Source organism: Ammospiza nelsoni, chromosome 7 (genome assembly GCF_027579445.1).
Source record: "Ammospiza nelsoni isolate bAmmNel1 chromosome 7, bAmmNel1.pri, whole genome shotgun sequence".
NCBI classification, from domain to species: domain Eukaryota; kingdom Metazoa; phylum Chordata; class Aves; order Passeriformes; family Passerellidae; genus Ammospiza; species Ammospiza nelsoni.
The window spans coordinates 4399227-4425508 of record NC_080639.1 but is presented as its reverse complement, the minus strand read 5'-3'; the positions used below and the strand labels follow the sequence as shown (position 1 = coordinate 4425508).

Sequence of the window (26282 nt, the reverse complement as noted above, 5' to 3'; positions counted from 1 at the left end):
AGATGAATATTTTATACAGCTTTCATCGTGCTCATGTTTAGATTAATGTATTCACAGTACCTTTTAAAAAGATAAATTTTTCCTAAAGGAATCAGCCACCAGAGGGACCTCCAGGTTTCCAGCTTTTCCCCAGTCCCTCCCAAGCCCTCTGGCAGTTGATTCAGCAATAAATGAAACAGAGAAAGGTCAGGAGAGAAATGTTTATGTTTATTTGAAGTTGTACAGAATTCTTGCCCCAAACACTTGATTCTGTATTAGCATTCAATCAAGAACACTGCAATTGTTAAATGGGCTGAGAAGAACTTCTCCACCTTCACATGCACTCAGCACAGCCCTTCATAAAAATATCCTGGTTTGGGGACTTTTCCACACACAAACATAAAGGACTGACAGAATACTTGCCAGAAAAGGAGATTTAAAGAGGGATTCACCTAATGGTACCTTTAATTTACACAACACTACCATTTCAATTTGCACATGGGTCTGTCTCTAATCATAGATTATCTCCCTCTCCACCAACAACTGGGGCAATTTGTACTTCAGTGCATAAAAAAGCAGGAAAAGGAAGTAATTTTCCAAGGAACTCCAGCATGCATATCTTTGTTTTGGCTGCTCTCTGCAAAGTAGGTGCAGTGGGATCAGAGTTCAGCCTCCTCTGACAGCAATTTCAGAATAAATCCAGAGGCACATTACAAAAATGTCAGCAATATCAGAGCTCACCACAGCTGGAAACACAACACGAGCAAGATCACCCCATAAGCCTTTATATGGCCAAAGTGCCAGTTTTCCATGGATTAAAAGGGTTAAAACCCTTTTAGGGTGAAACTCTTTGCCACCAGTGGAATATCCAAAATGAGTTCCTGCAGCACTGCCACAGAGCATCCAACCAAACACCTACTACAGGGATCTTAAATTCAGTGAAAGACCAGGACTGAGGCACAGTTTCCAGCTTCCAGGCTCCTGAACAATCAGGGAAGGGAAGCCTGGAATTCCTCTGTCTGTGCCATGTTCTCTGCTCAGGTATCAGAACAGTTTCAGTGTTCAGAACTGTGGCTGTCCCTGCTCCAGCTCACATCTTGCACTTAGCTCAACTTCCTCACAAAAGCAAAGGGGATTTTTGGTGACAAATCAAATTAAGATCATTTCCTGCCCTTAAAGTAGCACAGCACAGCTTGCAATGGAAATATGGCCCACAGCAGAGAAAAATTGTTAGGCTAGAGCTTAACACAGCATGGTATCTACAAAACCTGGAATTAAGAAGAAGGAAAGAGGCACTGCAGTCAGTGCAACCCCTCCAAAAACTCCCATCTTACCAGTCTGATCAGCTGGAACAGAGCTCCTGCTGCTTCTCTGAGAGCCACCTGAACTCCAGTAATTAGCAGCAGTCAGCAGGGGAAAACCACTGCTGAGATCTGTCAGGTCTGAGGAGGGCTTGTGAGAAGGATCCTCTCTCAGGAATGAGTGCTATGCCAAACGTCACTGCCTAAACAAACTTATCAGTGCCAGAAATGCAAGTTAGCACTGCAGCAAATCCTCACTCCAGAGGGGCCCAAAGCACATGTAGACTGTCAGAGGCAGGGCTAGGATACAACCTCCCCTATCCAGAGGGTCCCAAAGCACATCCAGACTGAGAGGGAAGGCTAGGATACAACTACCCTATCCCAAAGCACATCCAGACTGTCACAGGCAGGGCTAGGATACAACCTGCCCTATCCAAAGGATTCCCAAAGCACATGTAGACTGTCAGAGGGAAGGTTAGGACACAACCTGCCCTATCCCAAAGTACAGCCAGACTGTCACAGGCAAGGCTAGGACACAACCTAACCTAATCAGATGGTCCCAAAGCACATCCACACTGTCAGAGGGAAGGTTAGGATACAACCTGCCCTATCCCAAAGCACATCCAGACTGTCAGAGACAGGGCTAGGATACAACCTGCCCTATCCAAAGGATCCCAAAGCACATGCAGGCTGTCAGAGGCAGGGCTAGGATACAACCTGCCCTATCCAAAGGGTCCCAAAGCACACCCAGACTCTCAATGCAGGGCTAGGATACAACCTGCCCTATCCCAAAGCACATCCAGACTCAATGCAGGGCTAGGATACAACCTACCCTATCCCAAAGCACATGCAGGCTGTCAGAGGCAGGGCTAGGATATAATCTACCCTATCCAAAGAGAAGGCAAAGCTTCCTAAGTGTCTCCACCACAATTAAGTCCGTCAGTGCCTTCATCTTCTTTCTCCAAGTGTCTGCCAGTGAGCAGAGGTGTTCACAGCTGGGCACTGGGTTTGCCCTGGAGGCAGGGACACCCTGGGGACTGAGAGGGCAGCAGGGATCTGGCAGTGCTGGTGGATGGCCAGCTGGATCTGAGCCAGCAGTGCCTGGAGCCAGGAGGGACATCCCTGTCCTGGGGGATCACCCCAGCAGCACCAGCCAGGCCCGGGAGGGGACTGTCCTGTCAGCTCTGGGCTGGGGCAGCTTTAGATAAGATTTAAAGCTGTCAGGGAGCCCCCAAAGGAGGGACAGAAGATGGGGATGGGGCTGGAGGGGCCACACAAGGAGCAGCTGAGGGCAGCTGGATTGTTCAGCTGGAGCAGAGGAGACTGAGGGCAGAGCTCAGCATGGCTGGCACCTTCCATCCCTGGGGCAGCTCCAATCTCTGCTCCCTGTGATTCCTCTGGATGCAGGGCATGGCTGGAGCTGTGTCAGGGGATGTTTAGGCTGGATTTTAGGAAAAGGTTCTTTCCCCAGAGGGTGCTGGACACTGCCCAGGTTCCCGAAGGAATGGGCACAGCCCCAGTGGATAACACTCCCAGGGATGCACAGGGTGGGATTGTTGGGGGGTCTGTGCAGGGCTTGGATTGATGATCCCTGTGGGTCCCTTCCAGCTCAGGATATTCCACAGCTGTGTGTGCTCGGGCTGAACTCTCACTGCTTGTGCTGCTGCCTGAGCCTCCACAAGCCAGGATGAACCATCATCATCATCATCATCATCATCACCACCATCATCATCTTAGCACAGCCCTCTCCTCTTGTTTCACCTGCCTTGCCCTAGAGAGCCTTCACACAAATACTACTGAGCCTGTTCCAGATTTAGAAATAATTGCTTTTCACTAGTAGCTTCTTGATTTAGAAAAGAAAAATAACAAAACTCCTGCAATTCATATCAAAAGCCCAGCTCTGCCAAAACATGCTGAGAGCTCAGGCCCATCTGTACAGAAATGTCTGATGTTTGCTCTCAGTAGTGTTAAGATTTGTAGTTTCTGTGAGGATGGTTTAATATTAAACAACATATTTGCATATCTGCAGTAACTGCAAGGACAGCAGATAATTACCAGTGGGATAACATGAAAAATGTTAAGGGAAAATAAACAAACAGCAAACTTCTTTCAGATATAGTGAATTCCTAAAATAACTACAAAGCCAAATATTCACACATTGTGTTGAAGCATCTTCCTGCCTTTGACTGTATCACCAACATGGTAACACAAATGAGAACAGAGCTAGCAAAGCTGTGCACAGCAGGAAAACCACTGCAGGAAAACTACTGCTGCTTTTTGCTCACTGCTCACTGAACAGTGATAGGAGGGGGAAACAAAACTCTGAGTAAAAAATTTCAGAGCTGCAGGGACAAGCTGTTGTATGCTTTAATTTAGAAAGTTCCATGGAATCATTCTACACTCTTAAGTACCTGACTGAAAACTCCACAAGAACACTTTGAATCTTGTCAGTAAAAGTGATCCCTCCCCCTGAGTTACAGGAAAAGCAATGTCTGTTTAATGCAGGAAAAAATATTATAATCACAAAGTGCTGCTGGATTGACCCTGTGTAGCAATGAGAACTTTTAGGATCAGCTGGACTCACTATGGCATTAACTCTGCTCTTCTTCAAGGTGACAGAGATAAGGGAAGCTCTTCACAGCAGGCAATAAACCACTAATTAAACCAAAGAAAGGTGATTTAAGGAGTGCCTGCTGTCTCCCTGCTGAGCAGATTCAGCTTGGTGCTGACTCGGCACAGCATCTCCAGCCACTTGCATACCACGGGGCCAAAGTGTAAGCAGGGGATTTAAAGCCCAAACCCTCCCCTGCATCCTGTGATTCCTGCGAGGAGCTTGCAGGAGTGACTCAGCTGGCACACAGAAAACACCAAGTGCACTGTGTGGGTACCCAGTTCTTATTGCCCTGACAGAGCTGTCATGGAATCCCTGTTTATTCTGGTTAGTTTTTGCTTTGGGGGTAATTGAAATTCAGTTTGCAAAGCCATTTAAGATGTATTACTAATGTAAGTTATATTCTGCAAGGACTCATAGCTCAGGGACTTGGGTTCAGGGGCTAATTAAAACACTGATTTATTTATAGCTCACCAGCTGCCATACAGTATCCAATGAAAATCCCTCTGTTTTTTAACAATTTTAAAAAGTGAATGTACCCTTAGAACACCAAAACTTCAGAGCACACAGCTCTGTTGTATCACTTCTCAAATGGCAAACTCCAAAACTCATTCTCTGTGGCAAATTAATGTTGTTATATTTTGGTTTACTGTAAGCTGCATGTTTCCTCTACCAGACATCCTAGAGCACTCAGCAGCTGTCCCCATGCTTGGAAATAATTCAGAAATACCCAGAGCTGGAAACAGCCACAGAGAGGAACAGAAACCCCCTAAAAGCAGGGGGTGGATAAGCCTTTAGTGATGCCCTATGAAGGCTGACCTGGAGCAGAGGCTGGGCAGAGCTAAAGAATAAAGCAGGGATTTATTAAAAGGCCTCAATGGATCCACCTTGGGCAGCACAAGAGCCCAGCCAGGGCTGCACCCACCAAATGGTCACAAAATGAATAACTAGTCACAGAGTCTCATAGTTTTATAAGTTCTGCTCCATTTGCATATTGGAGCTAATTGTCCAATTACAGCTTTAGATTATGAAGTCCCATCCTGCTTGTTTTTTCTCTCTTCAGTCCATGTTGTTTGTGCTCTTGGGCCTGAGGTTTGGATCATTTATCCTTGGTCCCCAGCAGGAGAAGGAATTGTTTTGTCTCCCTGCTCTGTGAAGAGAGCTCACCAACCCCTAATATGAAGCTCAGACCCACCCACTAAAGCAGCACAGAACGTGAAAAATATAAAAGCTAAAACCTGAGGCATCATTAGACTTGAGCATTGCTCAGCCACAGCTTGTGCTGGGTGCTCTTTATCCCTCTAGAACTTCACCCTGCTAAAGACTGCAGTGCCTGGCACTTTGCAGTCCCACAAAATGATCAAATCCAACCTCTGGAGAGCCCTGCAGCTCTGCACCAAAATTCTGCTCACTGGACAGAAACTGAACTGCTTGAATGCTGCAGGAGATTTAGGGTTTCCTGCTCCCCAGAAGGAGACACAGCACTCCCATCAACATCCCAGTCTTTTCCACAATAACCTTGCTGGGCTTTTTTCTCCATTTAAAGCAAACACAGCATTGTCATCAGAGTCCAAAGTGCATGAGAGTCCAAACATGCATCTGCATAGAAATCACTTCAGTTTTGCAATTTCTCCTCTGGTTTCTTTGTCTTAACATGCATCTGCATAGGAATCACTTCAGTTCTGTAATTCCTCCTTTGGTTTCTTTGTCTTAAGTACTGCCCAGAAAGTCCAATTAACACCCTAAGAAACTCACAGAAACACCTTTAACTAATTTTCTTCATCACTGCATTTATAAATCCAGGGATACAAGCCCTGATATTTAGAGGATTCATGCTCAGATGAGTGACTAGTGGTTACTATTTAACAGTGCCATTAAGGGAAATGCCTGAGGTAGGTGTACCTGAATCACTAAAAAAAAACATCTTCCTGCTGTTTTATGGACTACCAGGTTGCAGATAGAATTTTATAGCTGAAATTTCTGTAGAAATCCTTCTAGAATTTTATAGCTGCTGCCATTGCTAGTACTAGAGAATTTTTCACTCTGAGGTTCCAAACATTTAGGCAGATTACAGGAGAAGTGTGACAGCACTTTTAAGCAAATAATACATCCCTTGAGGATTACTCAGAGACAGTGACCTCTCTGCACAAAAAAGGACCTTGAAGGAGAGAGGAATGAAACAAAGGGCAAAGAGAAAGAGAGGAGCTCACCACTGGACTGGCCCGAGCAGAGCTGGCTCTGGAGGATGCCCGGGATCCCGACCCAAGGTAGCAGCTGTACTCAGAGGGCTGCAGCAGGAAATCCAGGAACAGCAGGCAGAGAAAAGAGAGAGCCATTAGAACTGGCAAGGGAAGCAGGAGAGGATGTGGAGCATCACATCTGAAATCAGTTCAAGAGATGGTGACATGCAGCTGGACAAAGGAACAGCAGTGAAAAACAGAGAATTGTTAATTTGAAAATCAAGGCAAGCAGTAATTCCACTGGCAGTTCAAGTAGAGATTTGACTCAATTCTTAGAATACTAATCATTTATTTATATCTCTTCAGGTACCAGTGACAAGTAAACAATTCAGTTTCTCTACAAAAACCTCCATCCTACTACTTTCCAAGAGCTCTGGTAAATCATTTTCCCATGTTCCCAACATTGTGCACATATAAAATGAATTCATGCTCTGCAGGCCAAAGGAAGAAACATCCACCTATGTGGGGATTAAAGTAAAAACTGAGCCCAGCTCAGAGACTGAGTCTCTCTCCTGGTTTTCCAGCACCTGCAGTCCTCATCTCCTGCCAAAGAAAGTCTTGTAGCTTTTTTTGAAAGGAAACATCTGAGCAGAGATGCAGGGCAGGGCTGGCTGGTTGCTGACAAGGACAAAGAATGTGTCCATGCTCTTTTATTTCCAGAGGTTTTAATGCAGTGGACACGGATCAGGGAAATAAAAGTTTAAAGCATCAGGGAAACAGAACTAGAATTTACCCTGGAAACAATGAGTTTATTTCAGAGGTGATTAGGACTCAGAAATAACACACAGAAATCTGAAGAATTATTATGCTTTGGAGATGCTGTGGGTTTTTTCAGGGCTTTTTCTATTAAGTCACTACAGGAGCAGCCAGGCCACTGCAGGGCTGCTCCATCACCATTAGTCACAGCAGCACAGCATCACCCACAAATTAAGCTTGCAGCACTAATGAATGGTGAGAGGGTAAGCTGGAAACAACCCCAGCCAGAGCAGAAGCACAGGGTCAGCCCATAAAACCTCCTGTGCAGGGTGCACAGCCCTCAATGAGCCCATGGGCAGGGCAGTGCCCTTGGATGCACCCTGAGGGAGGGCCTGGCACAGTGTCCAGAGCAGCTGGGGCTGCCCCTGGATCCCTGGAATGGTCAGTGCTGGGCAGGGCTTGGAGCACCCTGCAGAGGGGAAGGTGACCCTGCCCAGGTGGCCTTTGATGTCCCTTCCAACCCCAACCATTCTGGGATTCTGTGTCTAACACTGGCTTTGTGCACCTGATCTTCATTTCAGAGGTTATAAAACTCTGCTGCACACTGCTTCCAACTACTGCCAGTCACACAATAATTCCTAAATCAAAGGCAAAAAGCACTGAAGTAAAAACACAGGTTTTGTTTGGTCACTGCAGTGTTTTATGCCTAACAAAAGAAGGGTTTAGAATAAATTTGAAATGTGTGACAGGGAAAAAGCTCTAAGTACTGATGAGCCCCATATTAATGTTTCCAGGCCCTATTTATCCCACAGCTGCTCCCTGTGCATTGCAGGGCTGACTGTGGAAGTGGCTGTGACCAAGCAAGGCCACTTTCAGCCTCACCCCCTGCATCCACCTGCCCTTCCAAAAACATTTTTGGGAACAGCCAGCAGAGGTGACACTCCCTCTCAGGTTCAGAGGCATTAAGGCAACCACAGGTGCTGTGACAAGGTCACTGCCTCTGGGGCAAACCCCTCCTGCTCCAAGTCTCTCATTACTCCAGGAACTGGAAAGGCTGGGTTACACACAAATAAACACCTCTGGCTCAGGATGGGATGGGGATGAGGATGGAGGGAGGGGAAAGCACCAGGGTTTCAGTCCTCATGCCACTGACAGCCCCTGAAAGACTTGCAAAGAGGTTTTGGGCTGAAAAGTTTGCTGTAAATGATTTCTCACAGCTGTGAATCAGCAGGCAGGCAAGAGGATGGCACAGCCCTTGAAGGACCAACAAGTGCTTAGAAAGCATTCTTCAAAGTGTTTCCTCCTCCAAGCTAATAAAAATGTGATGTTTAAAGTTAACATCACTGCTCTGCCTCAAGGTTTTTCACTCTTATGGCCTTAGAAGGTGGTTGTTTGTTTGCTGGGGTTCTCTTGGTTGGTTGGGTTCTACTATGAGAGGCAGAATAAGCAGAGGGCTCACAGAGGAAGACTGAAAAATCTAAAGAGATTGGCTTTTTTTCTTTTTTGTTTTCCAGGTGGACACAACAGCAGCAGATGGACTGCCTGCCCCAAACACCCACAGAGGAGATATGAAGGCATTTGGTGACTTTTAATCTGTAAACCAACTTCTGGAGTTCCTTTTTTGAAAATACACAATTTATATGGTCATTCCTTATATTGTTGCTCCCCATCCATGACAGAGCCCTCCACTCTCATCAACACACATTTTGGAAGCACTGTCACACATATGACTGTAAAACATACTTGACTATAAATCCAAGAAGCAAAACCAAGCAAGCCATATATTCCCAAAAATCATTCACTTCACACTGCTTATGTGGAACTGATTTTTAAATTTTTGGCTGATTGTTTTTCAAAATTGTATTTGACAAGAAGAATTAAGTCTCATGGAGGGAAAGGAGGCAGACCTGAATTCCCTGTCCCACAGAGGGATGAGTTCCCATTGGAAACTCATGGGAAATCCAAGAAACAAAACCAAGCCACCCATATATTCCCAAAAATCATTTACTTCACACTGCTTGTGTGGAACTGATTTTTAAATTTTTGGCTGATTATTTTTCAAACTTGTATTTTTCTCAGTTTTGACAAGAAGAATTAAGTCTCAGGGAGGGAAAGGATTTCATGTACGGCCTTTCCAAGGTGTTTTATCTGCAAACTGAGTGTGAGGCAGACCTGAATTCCCTGTCCCACAGAGGGATGAGTTCCCATTGATCACTCCTCCATGGATTCTCGTGGGAAATCCAAGAAACAAAACCAAGCCACCCATATATTCCCAAAAATCATTCACTTCACACTGCTTGTGTGGAACTGATTTTTACATTTTTGGCTATTATTTTTCAAAATTGTACTTGACAAGAAGAATTAAGACTTAGGGGGGGGAAAGGATTTCATGTATGGCCTTATGGATTTCAGGTATGGCCTTTCCAAGGTGTTTTATCTGTGTGAGGCAGAAGCGGATTCCCAGTCCAACAGAGGGATGAGTTCCCATTCATCACTGCTCCATGGAAGCTGGTGGGAAATCCAAGAAACAAAACCAAGCCACCCATATATTCCCACTTCACACTGCTTATGTGGAACGGATTTTTCAATTTTTGGCTGATTATTTTTCAAAATTGTACTTGACAAGAAGAATTAAGACTTAGGGGGGGGAAGGATTAAATGCATGGCCTTCCCAAGGTGCTTTATCTGTGTGAGGCAGGAGTGGATTCCCTGTCCCACAGAAGGACGAGCTCCCATTGATCACTGCTCCATGGAAGCTGGTTGGAACGGTGCTCCCACTCCTGCTGCCTACAGCAGCAGGTCCTGAGCTGTCACACAGCCCAGGCGGGAGGTTCCCCAGGCCGGCAGAGGACAGGGACAGAGCGGGGAAAAGCAGAAAAGCTCTTACAGCACGGGAACTGGGGGCACTATAGCGCCGGCTCCCGCTGTAAATGCTCTCGTCGTACACGGACGCCTACAATGAAACACAGAGTCAGCACGGCACGGCACGGCACTCGGCCTCTCCGCACACTCACAGACCCACCCAGAACAAGAGCAGGCAGCCAGCAGCGTGGGCAGGGACAGGGACACCTCCTGGGGGCAAGCACGGGGCCATCTCCCGGGTGCAACACGAGCAGCATGCAGGGGAAGAGCCGAGGCGAGCGAACGTGCAGCAGCTGACACACCCCCAGGTGGGACACCAACCCTCCTCACAATTCAATTTTAATTTAATGCTTTGACTGCCTACCCATGAAATGGCTACATCAATTCTTACTCTGATCCCATCGGTTTCACCTTCGCTGCTGGTGCTGGCAGTGATGAGCTTCACTTACCTCCTAATAAGCTCCACTTACCGGCCAGTTTAGCAAATGAATAAAATAGGAGGAAAATGAATGTTTCAAGACAGACTCTGGTTTAGCACAGAGATATATGGCTCAGGAAACTTTAAGCTTTGAGAAAAAAATCTGAAAAGCTCATTTTAAACAAGAAGGCAGGAATTTGTCTAAAAAATTATATTTGTGAACAGATTTTTGTTAGTTGTTAAGCAACCAGCAAGAATTGATGTTGCCTCTTTGCCGCTCTGTCCTGCTGCTGGAAAGACACCGAGGAAGACAATTCCCTGGCAGCATCACAACCCCATGAGCACAATCCCAACATGAATTAAAGGAAGGCTCAGCAAACTCAGGTGTGCACAACCAGCATCACACACGTGGCATTCAGATGGATGGGACACCAGGGGTGAGACAAATAAATGCACCCAAGGGGGAATTACAGACAGAGCAAGGGACAAGGTGTGCATGGCTGGGGGTGGGAGGCTCTGGTGTTGCTGCTCAGAGCATCAGCACAACAAACCCTGTAACTCCTGGCTGGCAGGGCATCGCTGTACAGCAGGGAGGGCTGGGGGAGACAAGCACAACACTTTTTGGTTTGGCACAGAAAATTAAACAGGAAAAAAAACAAAGGTGCCAACAGCAGAATGAACCCTCTTGGTGAGAGATTAGGATCACTACATGACAGCAGAAGGAAGCCCAGTACAGAGAGTATTAGTCATGTGCTCCATGAAAGCATTAGATCTCTGCTCCCAAAGACTAAGAATACCAAGCAGGCACGTGCATTTCCTACAGGAAGGGAGGACACAGACAGTATGCAAAAGCAAAACAGTAAAATTTAATTTTAGGTTGTTAAGCTGTTATTGTCTCCCACACGTTTGTGTAGAGGAGCCAGAAATGGGGTTTGTCCTCACGAAAAAGAGCTACACAGAAGTGCTTCAAAGCACACACTGTTAGTTGTAAGATCATCTCCTGTGTGTTTCACTATTCACAAACACAGAGAAAACACAACCAATTCAGGAAAAATTACAAGTGTTTCAATCAGAGCAGCCTGAAACAAGTGTTAGTAACATTCCCCCCCAAAACGCAGGACTCACACAAACCCAGAGCACTCTGTGTGTGCGGCAGAGCTGGGTGCAGGAGGCTCCAGCAGTGACCCCAAACCCAGGTCCTGCTGCCAGTGCCCCATCCACACCCCTGGGGCACTGCTGGAGCTCTGCTGGCACCAGCTCTGCCACACACAGGGGACAATGCAACCTCACAGGGTTTCACACTCCACTGATGCTCTCCCAGCACTCTGGGAGCTGCTTCCCTGTTATTTTGAGTGGTGCAGACTGGATTGTCTCAAACTCACCAGGCTGACACGCTATGCAGAGGAGCTGCCTCAAACAGAGAACTTCAGGTAATTAAGATTTCCCTTATCTTTCCAGACCAACAAGGAAAGGGAGGAGCAGCAAAGGAAAAACTGACTGTGCTCATTTTAAAACAGTTTTCCATTACTCATTCCAAATCTTAAAAGGTCTGGTTTGTTCGAGGCTTTTTTTAAAGTTTCACTAAAAAGAGCTACAGAGACTCTTGACAATTGGTCCAATCAATTCCTAAGCACAAGAGGTTGTATTATCCAAACAAAGTCCAGGCCAGGTGAAGCCAGAGGGCAACAGACCCAATTTCCATTTTGGGAAGAAAGTTGAGATGTGGAAGCATAGCTGCTGTTGGGGAGACCCAGGTCAGAGTAGTAGGAAGCCTGCATTAACAAACAAAGCAAAAAAAAAAAACAAAAAAGAAAAAAAGAAAACTCCTTGAGAACTCAGCTTCATTCTTTATTCCTTTAAATGGGAAGCAAAAAGTAAACTAAGTGAATACAAACTGCAAAGCAGCCACAGTGGCCACAGATGCAAAAAGAAGGGAGAACTGCATTAAAGCTGTGAGGATGTGTGAAAACTGTGGGACCACTGAAGCACTGGAAAAATGCACTGGTCAGAGAGCTGGCCAGGTTCCTCCTGGGATCCTGGGGAGTTTACGTCCTGCAAGCTACACCCTGAGATGCTGGGAGATGGAGAGCAAAGCCAGGGACCAAAGCTGCTGCCTGTGCCCAGCAGGAGTGTGAGCAGCCACTGTCAGACATGGCAAGACTGAGTGGGGAGAAAACTGTTCTCTAAGAAGGGAGATTTTAAGCACCTTCTTTAAATTAAACACCTTCTCTCCTTGCTGTCTTCCTTGCATCCAGTCATCCCTGCACTTCTGGTCCACTCAGGAGATGTTAATGAGGAATGGTTGCTCTGAAAGATCTCACACTTTCACCCCCTTTGCTGCTCTCCAGAGCTCTCCTTTCACACCCATTCCCTGACACCTTTCCTCTCCAAACATTTCTCAGACAGCCAAGGCTCTCTGCTTTCAGCAGTCAGCTCCTCACAAACCCTAACTCATCCTTCTCTCACCACTGTGGTCCATGGAGGTGGTAATTTCCTCACAAAGGAAGGAGATCTGTGGCAAAATAAAGGAATTTGTTTGATTTCTTCTGAAATTTAGATATGTCACAATACCCACAGGTACAGGCTGAGGGCAAATCACTGTCCAACCTCAAAAAAAACCTAACCCAAGAAACAACCAAAACCCCTCAAACAATGCCTGTACAAGGAGACTTTGTCTGAAGGGAAACCTGAAGTGAACTTTAAGAAATTATTTTCATTCCTGCTTAGAGTTTGCAATCTGCACGTGGGCCGTTTGGCACATGGCATTAATCATATTTAAGGGATCAACCTGTGACACTGAAAGTGCGGTGTGCACATGGAGATCAGCCCATTCTGTGACTTAAAACTGGACACCCATTTTGGAAACAGCCATTGCCAGCAGATTCATTCATCATTTCCCTGCTGCCCTGAAGAATTTTCCTATTTTTCATTTTTCCTTGTCACTTTGTGATTCAGCTTGGGCATTTTGGAGACAATATTCCTAAAAAGTGAATGCCAACCAGACTGGCATCAATTTGAAGTTTCAGCTACTCTGAGTTACCCCCAAACCTTCCTCCCCCTCCTAATTAATGATTAATCCAAACAGCAACAGAACTACAAGGAACTAACGATGTTGCTGTAATTAAGCCCTACTCAGACTAAACCCCCACGCTGCAAACACCAATTCCAGCATGATTTTAAATTATTTAAATGGCAACCAAACAACCTCTTCTCCCCTGGACGACTTTCTTGCGGATATTTTGCTCTCCCTGCAGCCCTTGGAGCACTGGAGAATGTCAGTAAAGAGTAAGAACATCATTTATCGCCAGTGCTACAGAATAAAGCTCCTTCAACTCCTCAAATGGGCCAGCAACAGGACAGGCTGTTTTTTCAGCAGCTCAAGCAACAGCATTTCATTGTCTCTTATCCACATAATGCCAGCTAAATTATATGGCAGCAACAATTTTAGATGGACATGAAATATCAGATTTCACTGTTTATCCAGGCTCCTGCTTAACTTTGTGCCTACAAAGTCACCCCCTGAACTCCCTCTCATGTTCAGCGTGTTATTGCTCACACACTTCGATAAATGGAGGCTTAAAAGAGTTTATTTTTGGCCTAAACACTGAGCTTTAGGCTGCACAGCACTAAATTTCTTTAGAAGCCTTGATAGCATAAAGATCAACAGGCTCTGAGCTTTTTGTGTGGCTTTGTTAAAATAAAGGGGGAATAAAAAACCCCAAACAGTTCCCCCTCTGCCCCCAGGCTGTGCCTGGACAACCCCTTTAAATCATCTGCACAATCCCCAATATTTAACAAAGCAGGGCCAGAAGTTGCTGTAATTGACACACAACACTTCTGCTGGAACATTGTGACCTCCATCCTCACAGCTGAGTTAATTATTAAGCTTTTCTGGACTGGAAATAAAAGTCCAGCAATGTTAAGTAGTTAAGTGGGAACACTTGCACTGGCTCTTCAGCTCTGTAGGCGTTTCCAGAAACCCTAGGATATGGTTTATAAAGGGAAAAAAGAAATAAAAACCAAAAAAACCAAAGGCATTTAGTTAAGCAAACTTCAAATAAACAATGTGCATTTGGGGAAAATTGAAAATCCATTTTAACTATGTAAATTCAAATTCAAAGTCCATTTTAACTACGCAAATCTCAAGGCATGGTCTAAATTAGGAGATTCAGTGCTAGAGCACAGCATGAACACCTTTGCAGAGGTGGAAAAGCACTCACTCTGTTTCCAGCATGTGGAAACCCTCCCTGCCAGTGCTGCCACAATGTAATTTCTAACCAGTTTTGTTCACAAGTTAAAGCAGTTCTGGCTCCCAAGATCTTTCTGTACCAATTTCTGAGACTCCCCACTCAGGGCTTGATTTTTGATTTTTTATTTCCCAGATTTTGATTTTTTATTTCTTGCTGCACCTCCAGTGCCTGACAAACTCCAAACCCACAACGTGCAAGACAGGTAAAACCTGCTTCACTGCCAAAAAGAATTTGCTAATTAGCTTTAATCCCATCAAATGGAATGATAGAATTTTATAGCAACAGAAATCATCTACTAACCCTGCTAGATTTTCTACTCTGGGATGATCCATACACGTCTTCCTCATAACCATTGGTCTGTTGTGGAAGGAAAGGAAAAACAAAAAAGGAAAGACAGAAAGACAAAAAAGGAGAGAAGAAAAATTGACGTAGACCCCGAAGGGAGTTTTTAAGCAAATGTCATCACTTATGAAAGGCAAAGGCAGAGACAGAACTTTTCAAAGATACAACAGGAGCAGTGCAGGATTAGGTCATGATTTCAAACATGAGGACACGAACATTTGTGTCACTGCCTCTAGAACAGCCAAAAATGTCAAGGATACTCCTGCTTGCCCTTTTTGATCCCCCCTTCTTTCTTTTTTTTTTGCCTCCCCTATTATTACTATATTTAAACATTATTCTATATTTAAACACTCTGTGAACGGAATAGGACACAAAATGGGGACAGAAAGGAGATCAGATACTACAATAAAGGGCATAAATCACTATAGCTCTTTATACCTCAGGCAGCCAAGCACCTAAAAAGCTGCAAATTGTAGTAGAGGAATTAATTCCATTTGAGAAATCCAGCTTAGCAAACATGCAGCGCCGTATAAATTCTCTTCTTTTTGATTTTGAGCATCAGAATGAAACCCAGACAGTGGCCATCTGCCTCACCCCAGGGTTCTGAGGGCTGGCAGGAGATTTGGGTGGGCTCAGCTGTCCTCCCTGGGGTCAGCAGGGAAAACAAACAAGCCCACAAGGACTGCTCCATAAACAAGGTGAGGTGCTGCAAATCCCTGTGGCAGCAGTGTTGGGAATAAAAGAAAACAATCAGTGACTCAGTCCTGAGTCTGGGAATGGGGTGGTGAAGAAGAGAACCTAAAAGTCTCCTCAATGGACAGCATTAAAAGCTCAGGTTTCCCCAGCAATTCACTGTTCAGGTATCACCTCACAACCAGCCCTGGTTTAACACTGAAAACAAGGAAGCACTCTGTGTATTTGGGGTGGGGGCTTGGTGGAAATTTAATTAGAATTTCTATTAAACTTGAGTTTTGAAGTCCATGCTTTAATGAGTTCCAAAATTAAAATCCACTAGAACCAATCTGAATCAATTTCCAAGAGAAATATTTATCATCTACTATACAGCCACTTGCATGAAAAATTAAACAAATTAACTTAGAAACCAGTTCAGAACCAAGCTGGGAAAGCAACTTCTGGGAAAAGCTTAGAATCTCTATTGAAATGCAATACTATCACCCCAAATGGAAGGCAAACATCCAAGTTTCTTTTATTCAAGAACTGATTTGAAATTCTGCTGCAGCCTTCTCACACAGCTTGGCTTCTTTCCAGCTTTCACCAGGTTGTTGTTTGTTTGGTTTTTTCCAAGCTCCTTGAATTTCTCCAATGCTTAAGAATGGTTAAAATGGATCTCCAGCAGCTGAAGGCAGCGCTCTGTGCAGACCAATTACCTCCACCACCCCTTTTATTGCTACACTGAGGACTTGTTTGCCTTTTTCAGCTGTGCTATGTTGACAAAATGTAACCTCAGATCACTATCTGAACCATCCTATTACTCTGTAATGGTACCTTCATTTTTCCCAGATGTGGTATTCCCCATTTGTTTTTACTGTTATTCCATTTTGACAAGCTGTCTCCTGTTTATCATCAGTATTTTCACTCTAACCCTGTATGAAACTGCCTTCACTCCCTGCACTCAGCCAGCCAGGCAACACAGACTCCTGGGGAACTGCTTTTCCCTCCTTAAAAAACCCAGATGATGCTGTCTTAGCTGGGAGCAGAGCAGCTGAGATCCTTCCCAGCTGTCCTGCTCTCTAATCAAGCTCTTTTCCAACTGTACATTCCTTTTACAAGAACGAGGTCTGGCCCAAGGTTTCACTTCATGTCATGCAGAGACAGCCAGGAGCCTCACAGTCAATTCTCAGGAACATCCTTTATGCCCTGAAATAATTACCCTGCTTAGGACCTCCAGCTGAACTGGCATGATGGATTTTCCACAAGGCCAGGGTAACTGTTTATCACTTGACAGTTCAGGCCCTTCTAAAGGAATCTGCTTTATTTGCCCTGTGTCTCTGAGATTTGAGCCTGAAGCCCCAGAGCTGAGGCCATTTCCCCTGCCCCTCTGACCCATCCTCTCCAGAAACCTCTCCATTGCATATTTCTGAAGGCAAATGCTCCAGGCAGCTCTAGGAGAGCAGGGTCAGTTTTATCAGACCTCGCTGGCCTTTGTTCTAGGCCACGTATACATGCAAAGCATCTGACCCTTATGAAAATTAGAACAAATAAAACTGCATGCTAGAGAGGCTAAAAAGATGCCATTTTACTTTTCTCCCTTTTGTGACCCTATTTTTCTCTGTATTTTCTTCTTGCTTTTGACAAAGGAAACCAATTCCACTGCCATTGTGTCCATTTCTCCTTGCAATGTTTTTTACCTCAGGCTGTGGCTCCTGCTGCTCCCTCAGGTTGTCTCAATCCCACACCCAACTTCCAGCCCTCAGAAAAACACTCTGCTCGTTTCCAGTGTGGCAAAGAACCCCAACCCAGCCTCCAGCTGTGATGAGCTAAAGAATAAAGCAGGGAATTATTAGGAGGCCTCAATGGATCTACCTTGGGCAGCACAAGAGCCCAGCCAGGGCTGCACCTAAGATGAACCCAAAAATGGTCACAATGGATGACCAGTCACGAGGTCTCTCACTTTTATAAGTTCTGGTCTATTTGCATATGGGAGTTAATTGTCCAATTATAACTTCAGGTTATGAAGTCCCATCCTGCTTGTTTTTCTCTGTCTAGCCCTCATTGTTTGTGCTTTTGGGCTTGAGATTTGGATCATTTGTCCTCCATGGGACCATTGTCCCATCTGGAGAAGGAATTGTTTTGTCTCCCTGCTCTGTGAAGAGAGCTCACCATTCCTTAATATGAAGCTCAAATCCACACACTAAAGCAGCACAGAACCTAAAAAATATAAAAGCCAAAACCTGAGGCATCAGTGTCCTCTTTGCCTGCCTGGAATTGCTCCCCATAAGATTCACCCATGACAGGGGGTGGAATGAGATGGGGTTTCAGGGGCTTTCTAACCCAGACCATTTGGGATTCTATCATATTCTCTCAATATTGCCTATTACTGCCAAAGTTAGGTAGCTCCAGTAAGGTTTTGACTTTTCCCACATGCTCTTTATGCACAGCACTGAAATAAGAGTTTGGATTGGCCCACATTTTGGAGATGAAATTATTCAAATGCTCATTATTCCCTATCAAGTGCTGATAGCTGTGGTGTATCCTTGACACTGGGCTGGCAGCTCTGCCACCTGCACACACTCCTTGTCCTGCCACAGCAGCTTGGGAGGCAGAACCCTCTGTGAGACACACAGAAATACATACTGCTTTGGAGTAGCTCTTCTTTTTGGTCCTCTCACTCTCTAATCCAGCCTGCAGTGGGATGAAGAACGTGGGGTGAGATCAGTGAGTGTGTGTGCACCCCCATGCAGGGCCAGGCATGCACATCCCCATGCAGGCAGGGGAGCAGGGCAGGGCTCAGGGAGCAGCCAATGGAATAAAACACTGGATTATTGGGAATATTGCTCGGTTATTGGGAATATTGCTTAAATGCACTGGTAAATTTAGCAGCTGTGCTCCCAATCAGCCACGCTGGCTGGGCTCAGTCAATGCCCAGCTGTCCATCCTGACTGTATCAATAGAGCCATGCAAACACCCCAACGTGCTGCAACTATTCCGGGATGTAGGTCAGGCACAAAGGGATGCACTGCGCTCCCGGTTGGAAACAGGAATGAAGGAGAGGGGAAAAGCAAGGGAATCTACAGGACTGCACTGCCCAGTTTGCTTCCTGCAGACTCCAGCACACCTCCAGTTGTGGACATGTTCTCAACTGAGCTTTAGTCCTCATTGCCCCTTTCTGTTCTTTCAGGAGCTGCTTTATCTCAGTGTTGTTCCCAAGAGCAAATACTCGCTGTCAAAGCATTATTATTAATGTGATTTTGTCCCCTAGAGTGAAGGTAACACGAGCTGCAGCTTTGGCAGGCAGTGTGTTTGTCCTGTCTGTCACTGTCATATTTTCTGGAAAAATCCCTTCACCAGGGTTTCTTCTCCTGGGAAGCTAAGAAGCCTCAGACAGAAAAGAAAACAAGGATTATCTGATTGCTTCTCCTGTGTTTTGCTGCTTTGGAGATTGTTTATGCAACAGGTGCTTGTTTGATTGGTTTCATGTGAATTGTTTTGACTTAATGACCAATCACAGCCAGCTGTGTCAGGACTCTGGGAAGTCACGAGTTTTCATTATTATCTTGTTAAGCCTTCTGTCTGTATCCTTTCTCTATTCTTTAGTATAGTTTTAGTATAGCATTCTTTAATATAATATAGTATCATAAAATAATAAATTCGCTTTCTGAGAACATGGAGTCAGATTCTCAATTCCTCCTTCGTTCTGGGGACCCTGAAAACATCACATTCTGTCACCTTTGCTAGATCTATTTACAGGGAGTTTATGAGAGTTTTGTTCCTTTCCAGATCTGTGCTGAAATAAATCCAGATGCAGCTGGTCCAACAATGGACAGGCTTTAACAGAGACAGTGTTTCAGGGGAAATCCATTCTGCCCTGCCTGTGGCAACCTCTGAGCCAAACCCAGCTCAGATCTCTCTAATCATCTGTCACTTCTCATCGGAACTGTGTCAGAGCAGGAGGAGAGGGAAGTGGCACCCTGACATCACAGACCACAAACTGCCTCAGGACGCCTCCGGATCACCCTGATCTCAGAGCAGTTATCACAACCTGGGTTAGCTGCTTCTTCATGATTAGGTTTTGAACACACACACACACACACACACACACACACTCTGCAACTTGCAGACTGTTCTCACCACTGGGTAGGTGCTGGCATAATCCAAATGAGACTGTAAAGGCATGAGAGGAGAGGAAAATCAGAAAACAAAGGAAAACGCAAGTTATGTCAACCAAAGGAACTCCCCCAAAACAAAACAAACAAACACAAAAATAGGCAGGGAGATGGAAATTCCAACAAAAGAACTTTGATAGTGCAGGATCTCTTGCACAAAGGCACAAGTTTGAAGTTGGGAGGATACAAAACAAGGACGCACAAACTACTCAGGAGTGATTGATAAAATAAGGATGCACAAATTAATCATGAGTGATTGATAACACAACAATATTTCATGCTGATGGTGCTGGATTAGAGACAGCCAGATGGGAAGTGGGAGAACCAGGACAAATGAAATAGAAAAGGGACTGAAGAGAGGTTCAAGAGCCCTAACAAACACAGGCTGATGTTACTGAGGAAAATCTGCATGATACAGAACTCAGCTTGCAGAATTCCTGAAACAGGAGTGGCAGGAGCTGTTGATGGGCTCAGGATCATCAGGGAAGCTGCAGAAGAAGCCTCTCCATGGAGGAGCCACAGACAGACAGAGCCCTGGACCCCTGGTCCCTGTTTGCAGCACAGTGACAGCTCTGGAGCCTCAGCCCATTTGCTGGCCTGGTCTAATGAACATCTCTGGAGGTTCTGCAGTGCTGCCTGCTCTGCCAGAAGCATCCAGAAGCTCCCCAAAAGTGACCTCAGCAAATCTCTGGTGCCTGCAGTCCAGGCATCCACTTCAGAAATATTCCAGGAGAAAAGCCCAGAGAGAAACCCACACAGATCAGTGGGGTGGTGAAGCCCTAGGGAGAAGTGAATGTCTGATATTGGCTCATTTCAGTGGAAACTTCCTGCACACAAGAGAAGCACAGCTGCAAAAGGGAAGCCCTGGCACCACCAGCCCCTCACAGTGCAAGGAGCCTGAGTGCCAAAGATGGAAGAGGAATTTCCCAAAAATGGCATCCTGCAACAATGGAAGGAGAGCCTCCACAAAGACAGCATCGTTCAGAATCCTCCAAGTCATTTATAAACCCTTCATGGACACAAGGCAGCATCATTCAGAATCCTCCAATTCATTTATAAACCCTTCATGGACACAAGGCAGCATCATTCAGAATCCTCCAAGTCATTTATAAACCCTTCATGGACACAAGGCAACTGGTTCTGCTGCTGACTTCAGGCTAAAATAGCTCCAAAGCCAAACTGGACACAAGAACTCAGGTGAATTTTTAAGGTTAGTCAAAATTTATGGGGCTTTTGGCTTTGTTATTTTGAAGACAGATACAGCAACAGCCAAACCTTCACAGACTGGCCACAGATGTGGTCTAAAATTGCTAAATTACTAATTACTAAAAGCATCTGCTGTAAATCCACACTGGGAGAGTGATCAGAGAGGCTGTGCACAAGGGCCTGGAGTGACAGGGAAGGGAAGAATGGCTTCAAACTGACAAAAAATAGGTTAAAATTGGGTATTAGGAAGAAATTCTTCTCTGTGAGGGTGGTGAGGCCCTGGCACAGGGTGCCCAGAGCAGCTGTGGCTGCCCCTGGAAGTGTTCCAGGCCAGGTTGGATGGGGCTTGGAGCAACCTGGGATAGTGGAAAGGGGTGGAACAAGATGAGTTTTAAGGTCTTTTCTGACTCAATTCATTCTGTGATTCTCTCAATTAACTGTGAATAGAACAACTGGAAGATGTAGAAGGCTAAATTTCAGTTCAGACTGACAAATATTTACGTCCTTCTACAATCCCAGTGACACAAAAACAAGGCAAGGAAGCTCTGTCAAAACTTTTCCTGTGCCTGCCTAAATATCAGCAAATGCTGCTTTTTGTGGACAGGGCCTGTGCAACATCACTGAGAAGCACCAGGGCGGAAAGTTTCAGGCAGATGCTTCTGTCAGAGAAGGACATTCCTTGCAGAAGTAGGAGGAATTTGGGGCCATCCCACATCCCTGGTTATTGCAGCCTGAGACTGCTCAGCAAAAAAGGGCCAGAAAAGCTCCTCCATGGATGGTGAGGAGGCAGAATGCAGGGCTTCTGCTCCTTAAATGTATACAAACCCCAGGATTGTGCTGCAAAAGCACCTCAGAAAGAATCAGTGGTGGATTTCCATGGAGAGAAGATGTTTCAGATGCAGATGTGCTATAAACACAGAGCTGGTGTGTTTGCATCGTGCCACGTTACAGGCAGGGATACACAACCCATCTGTGTTGTCATCACCTTCCAAAGAGACAGAATTGATATTTCAACTGAACTAGAGATCTTTTTTCCCCTCCAAAAAATGCTTCCATATGTCAACATTTAACCCTAAGTAAAATAAACACTGCTTTTCACATTCTGCTGTGCAGAGAGGCTTTTCTCCACTGAGTCTTTGGAGCTTTGAGGCATCTCCTAGCTCTGAAAAGCACTCAAGTTTGTCATCTTGAGCAAAAAAGGTTTAAACAGCATTTCATGAGTAGCAATAAGGATTCCACTAAAAAGGGAACAAGGCAGCACTTTATATTTTTAAGCACATTTTTGTGCAGTTTTACAGTGGGATCCCTGAGAAGGCTCTGCAGCAGAATTTTCTTTTTTTTTCAATGAGTCTTTTAGTATGTAAAAACAGAGTTAAGGTTTACATAAATGTGCGTTATCTGGGAAAACACTGTCTCGACATTTTGAGGAAAAAACTGAACTTTTCTTACAGATGAGTGCTCAGTGCTTCACTAATCCCACCCTCCACAAAACTCAGGCCTGCAGATGATTTTCAAGTATTTCTAAAGCATTTTTAAAGTAACCAGTGACAGGACCTAAGGGAATGGCTGGAGCTGTGTCAGAGGGATTTTGGGGTTAGATATCAGGGAAAGGCTCTTCCCCCAGAGGGTGCTGGGCACTGCCCAGGGAATGGGCACAAATGGGCACAGTCCTGAGGCTGCCAGAGCTCCTGGAATGTTTGGACAAGGCTCTCAGGGATGTCAGGGAGGGATTGTTGGGGGGTCTGTGCAGGGACAGGAGATGGATGAATGATCCTTGTGGGTCTCTTCTGGCTCAGACTATTCTGTTATTTTATGAATATTCACCTGCAATTCCAAAGCGCCCAACACTTACTTCCACTGATCAATCACTTCTGGTTTCCTGAGCTAATAAACACTGACCCCACCAGCACTTCCCCTTCCCAAATTCCCAGTTTCAGAGGGAAACAGGGGAGCTCACAAGGTGCATGCAGACACCAATGTCTTGGCTGAGTCCCTCCTGCAGGAGTGAAGAGCAGTGACCACAAAGGATCCCTGCACGGGGCACACACTGCAGACAATCAGTGATCCACTTGAAAAAAACCCAACATGGAACACGTCCAGGACAGTCCCCTTGGAGTGTGGGGGCACAGGGGACAGTGACAGCCACACACACACATGCACACAGAGGTTGCACAGTTTACCAACCCTCAGGCTTCCACGGCTACCCACTGACATGCGCTCATCTTCATCCGAAGCCTAGCGAGAGAAAGCGTAGAGACAAAAATAAACAGTGAAAAGAACACAGGTAACAGGCACTGATGGCTTTGATGGGACAGGAGGAAGGGAGAGATGCACAAACTCAATGTTTTTACAAAAGGATTGCATTGGAAGTGTAAGCAGAAAGCAAATGAAATCACACCCTGACCAAGGAACAGTCAAGCACTTTACTGTAGGGTGAAGGAGGAGCTTGCTCAGGTGTTCCCTGCTCTATGCTCTTGGCCCTTTCATGAACATTAAACACTCCAAACAGGTTATTTCCCCACTTTCCACCCCCTTTACTCTTGCACATTTGCAAAAGCTCCCTGGAGTGACTGGGGAGAGGGCAGAGAAGTCAGGAAGTGGCTTTGGGGTTTCCTCTTGCCGGGGGAGGCAGGAGCTTGTTTTGGTTCCTTTTCTTTTGAGAAGGAAGTGCCTTGCACACTTATACAGTGTCTGTTTTCTTAATCTGAAATGTCTGCGTGAAGAGAAAAAGCAAAAGCAGGTACTGACCGAGGCATTTCTTCGGGCTCTACGGGAATAACGCTCACTGTCTTCCTACCAAGGCAGAGAGAGAAAACAGAGGGAGGTGTTGAGAGGACACACACAGCAACAGAGCCTTCCAGAAACACACACTGAGCTCCAGCCACGCACAGGAGCCAGTAAAGTTAAACCAAACAACAGGAGGTGACACCCTGTCAAAGCAGAAAAACCCTTCCTCCCTCCTGTGAGACCCCAAATTTCCTCTCTGCTACACTGGAAACGACATCAGATGCTTTACATTTCAACAAGCTGGTTTGAACAAATTGATCTGCCACTGAATTTGGAAACAGCAGTAGGAAAAAAAAAGTTTTAATATTGTAGTCAACAGAGCTGATTTCCAAGCAAGGGAACTCCCAGTAAGGTGGAGTTATGCTCATCCAGCAAGGATTTGAGGAGACTTGGTGTGAGTCTGGAGCAGGTGGGTGGGTGGTCCATGCAGACCAGTATTTACTGATTAATTATCAAAGACCAAGGAATTTGGGGAGTTTGGGAAGTTACCTTCCACACTGGAAGCAGGCTGTTCAGTTTTGCCTTTGCAGCTTTGCAGGGCAAGGCCACAGCTTTCACTGGCATCACTGCTAAATGGCTTCATAAACTTAGGGTTGACACACATTTGAAGCCAGTGACTTCCAGCCCATTAGCAACTTCTTCATCTCCTATCATGGGTGTTAAAACAGTCAGATGTTGCTAGTGGCCATGTCTGTAGCTGGTATTCACTGGTTTTAGCAAATTCTAAAATCCAGGACAGGGTATTATTGGAAAAAAAGTGAGGATTGCCACATAGCAGCAATGATTCCTCTGAGGGATTCCCCTGGGCCAGTAAGCGCTAAGGGAAATGAAACAACATGAGTGAAACTTGCCCACAATTTACCTGAAGGCAGATTTAAGAAGATTCTTAAGTGGTGATGAGACCCACAAAAAGTAAAATGAGCACAAAGACTCCCTGTATCCCAAGGGGCTTTAACAGGTTTTTATCCTACCCTAATCTTCCAGCAACAGCGTGGACACAGGTCTGTAAAAGGAGATGGCTCTAACCCAGTCCTTGCCACTTTTAAGCTGATCAAAACTCACATTTCAGTTGGAAAAGCAAGACTGTGGGATTGCTTGGAGTGGAACTCACACTCCCAATGGATGAAAATACCTACTTGGAGGGATCTCAAACTCTATGAACTACTCAGAACTGCAACGCGCAAAAGTTGTTGAGCTACATTGATCAAGTCCTACCATCCATTGCTCGATGTCTCCCCACTTAGTATCCAGCCCATAATATTTCTACAGACAGAAAAGGGAAAAAAAGCAGAATTTAGATGAGAAAAGCAGACACAGAACATTTAGGCATGCACTGCCAGGCCTTGGCCAAGCCACACAGCTCCACATGACTGTGCCAGCGAGAGCTGTGCCGCGTGGCACCGGAATGAATGCCTGGGAAAAGCTGCCTGGAAAGGGGAAAGGGGAATTTGGGCACAACCAGGGTGCTCAGCAGCTTCCTCTCCCTCAGCACTGCAAAACCCCCCGTGCTGGGGGACAGGAGCAAGGAGAGTAATGAGTCTTGAATTCCTGACCCAGTTAAGTCAAGACTCATTACAAGGGAGGCGAGCGCAGGACTCTTCCAGGATGAAAATTGCTGTCAAATCATGTTTCCCATAAAGGTTTGTCAAACTGGGCAGACAAGTTGGGTACAACTCATCTCTGGGCACCCTGATTTGCTGGATTAGAGCTCCACAGAGCTCCTTTCTGAGCACCAGGTTTTTTGACCCCCCTGAGAGCAGTGGCAGCACCAATGAAAGTACAAGAGGACAAGATCCACCTGTGTAGGCAAAGACAACACTGGGAACTTTCCCATGGACTTGAATTTCCTCCAGGCAGCAAGTTGTTCAAAGATCCACAGTTTAACAGGACTTTTCTTCCTCTCAAATCAGCCTGTCAAACCTGGTCTCAGGAATTTTGTTGTTTTAATGGTGTCCATTAAAATGATTCCTGCGTGAATTAAAATCACTGGCCTAAAGCACAGCAATAGACAAATGGAAATCCTGCTAATGAAGGAAGAATAATATGTATTTTAGAGCTTTCTTACAGGCTTGAGGAGGCAGGAGTATCAACAGCCAAAACCTTAGGAAATTATTTTTAAAAAAAATCAGAAAGCTGTTCTGTATTGCACTCTGGTTTTAGCACTCACTCAATGGTATTAATGCAATTTTATTTTACCCTTAAGACCTCATTCACCTTTTACTGATAAACCAAACCAAACAGCTGCACATTCTTCAGGGCTGTATTACTTTATTCCCACTTCAGATTCATTACCCATGCACCAGCTTGTTATAAAAGTAGCTGTTATGCACATCTCAGCCTGAGAATGACCCCTGAGAATTCCATGAACTCCCAGAGCTGTGTGCACGATGAGAACCTGCAGATTATATGCTTTGTAGTAAAGCAGGTCAGGTAAAGCCTTATTAGAGGCTTTTTAGCCATTAACAGACTGAGAACATTTTCTAACACTAGACATCAATTTAAAAAACTGAAACACACTATTAAAATGGAGAATCCTTTTTCACACATAGGAAGGATCCATAAACACATTTGTAATTTTTTTAGGGTTTCTGCTTTCTTTTCATGCCCTCTGTTCCTGACACTGGTTTATGAATTCAGCCTTGCAAAAGGCAGATAAGGAAACAGCCCTGACAAGACTTGCTATGTCACAGTTTAAGTTCCACTTCCAGGCTTTTCCTTCTCCATTTCAAATTACTCAGCTACGTGC

The 26282-nt window shown here is 45.3% G+C and overlaps 1 protein-coding gene across 6 annotated transcripts in view; it reads right to left on the bottom strand.

The window, feature by feature from the left end:
• LRRFIP1 (LRR binding FLII interacting protein 1) overlaps nt 1–26282 on the bottom strand; it is a 108684-nt gene that overhangs the window by 27380 nt on the left and 55022 nt on the right. For 3 of the 6 annotated variants that reach the window (XM_059476393.1, XM_059476394.1, XM_059476390.1), the window contains exons 4-12: nt 24752–24799; nt 23498–23542; nt 22934–22984; nt 19509–19541; nt 18015–18062; nt 14658–14714; nt 11799–11879; nt 9715–9780; nt 6102–6179 (exon numbers count right to left, since the gene is read on the bottom strand). The exons of the other annotated variants lie outside the window; for them this stretch is intronic. In XM_059476393.1, coding sequence (XP_059332376.1) covers nt 6102–6179; nt 9715–9780; nt 11799–11879; nt 14658–14714; nt 18015–18062; nt 19509–19541; nt 22934–22984; nt 23498–23542; nt 24752–24799 — 507 coding nt within the window. The remainder of the gene's footprint in view (nt 1–6101; nt 6180–9714; nt 9781–11798; nt 11880–14657; nt 14715–18014; nt 18063–19508; nt 19542–22933; nt 22985–23497; nt 23543–24751; nt 24800–26282) is intronic. 6 annotated transcript variants of the gene reach the window in all.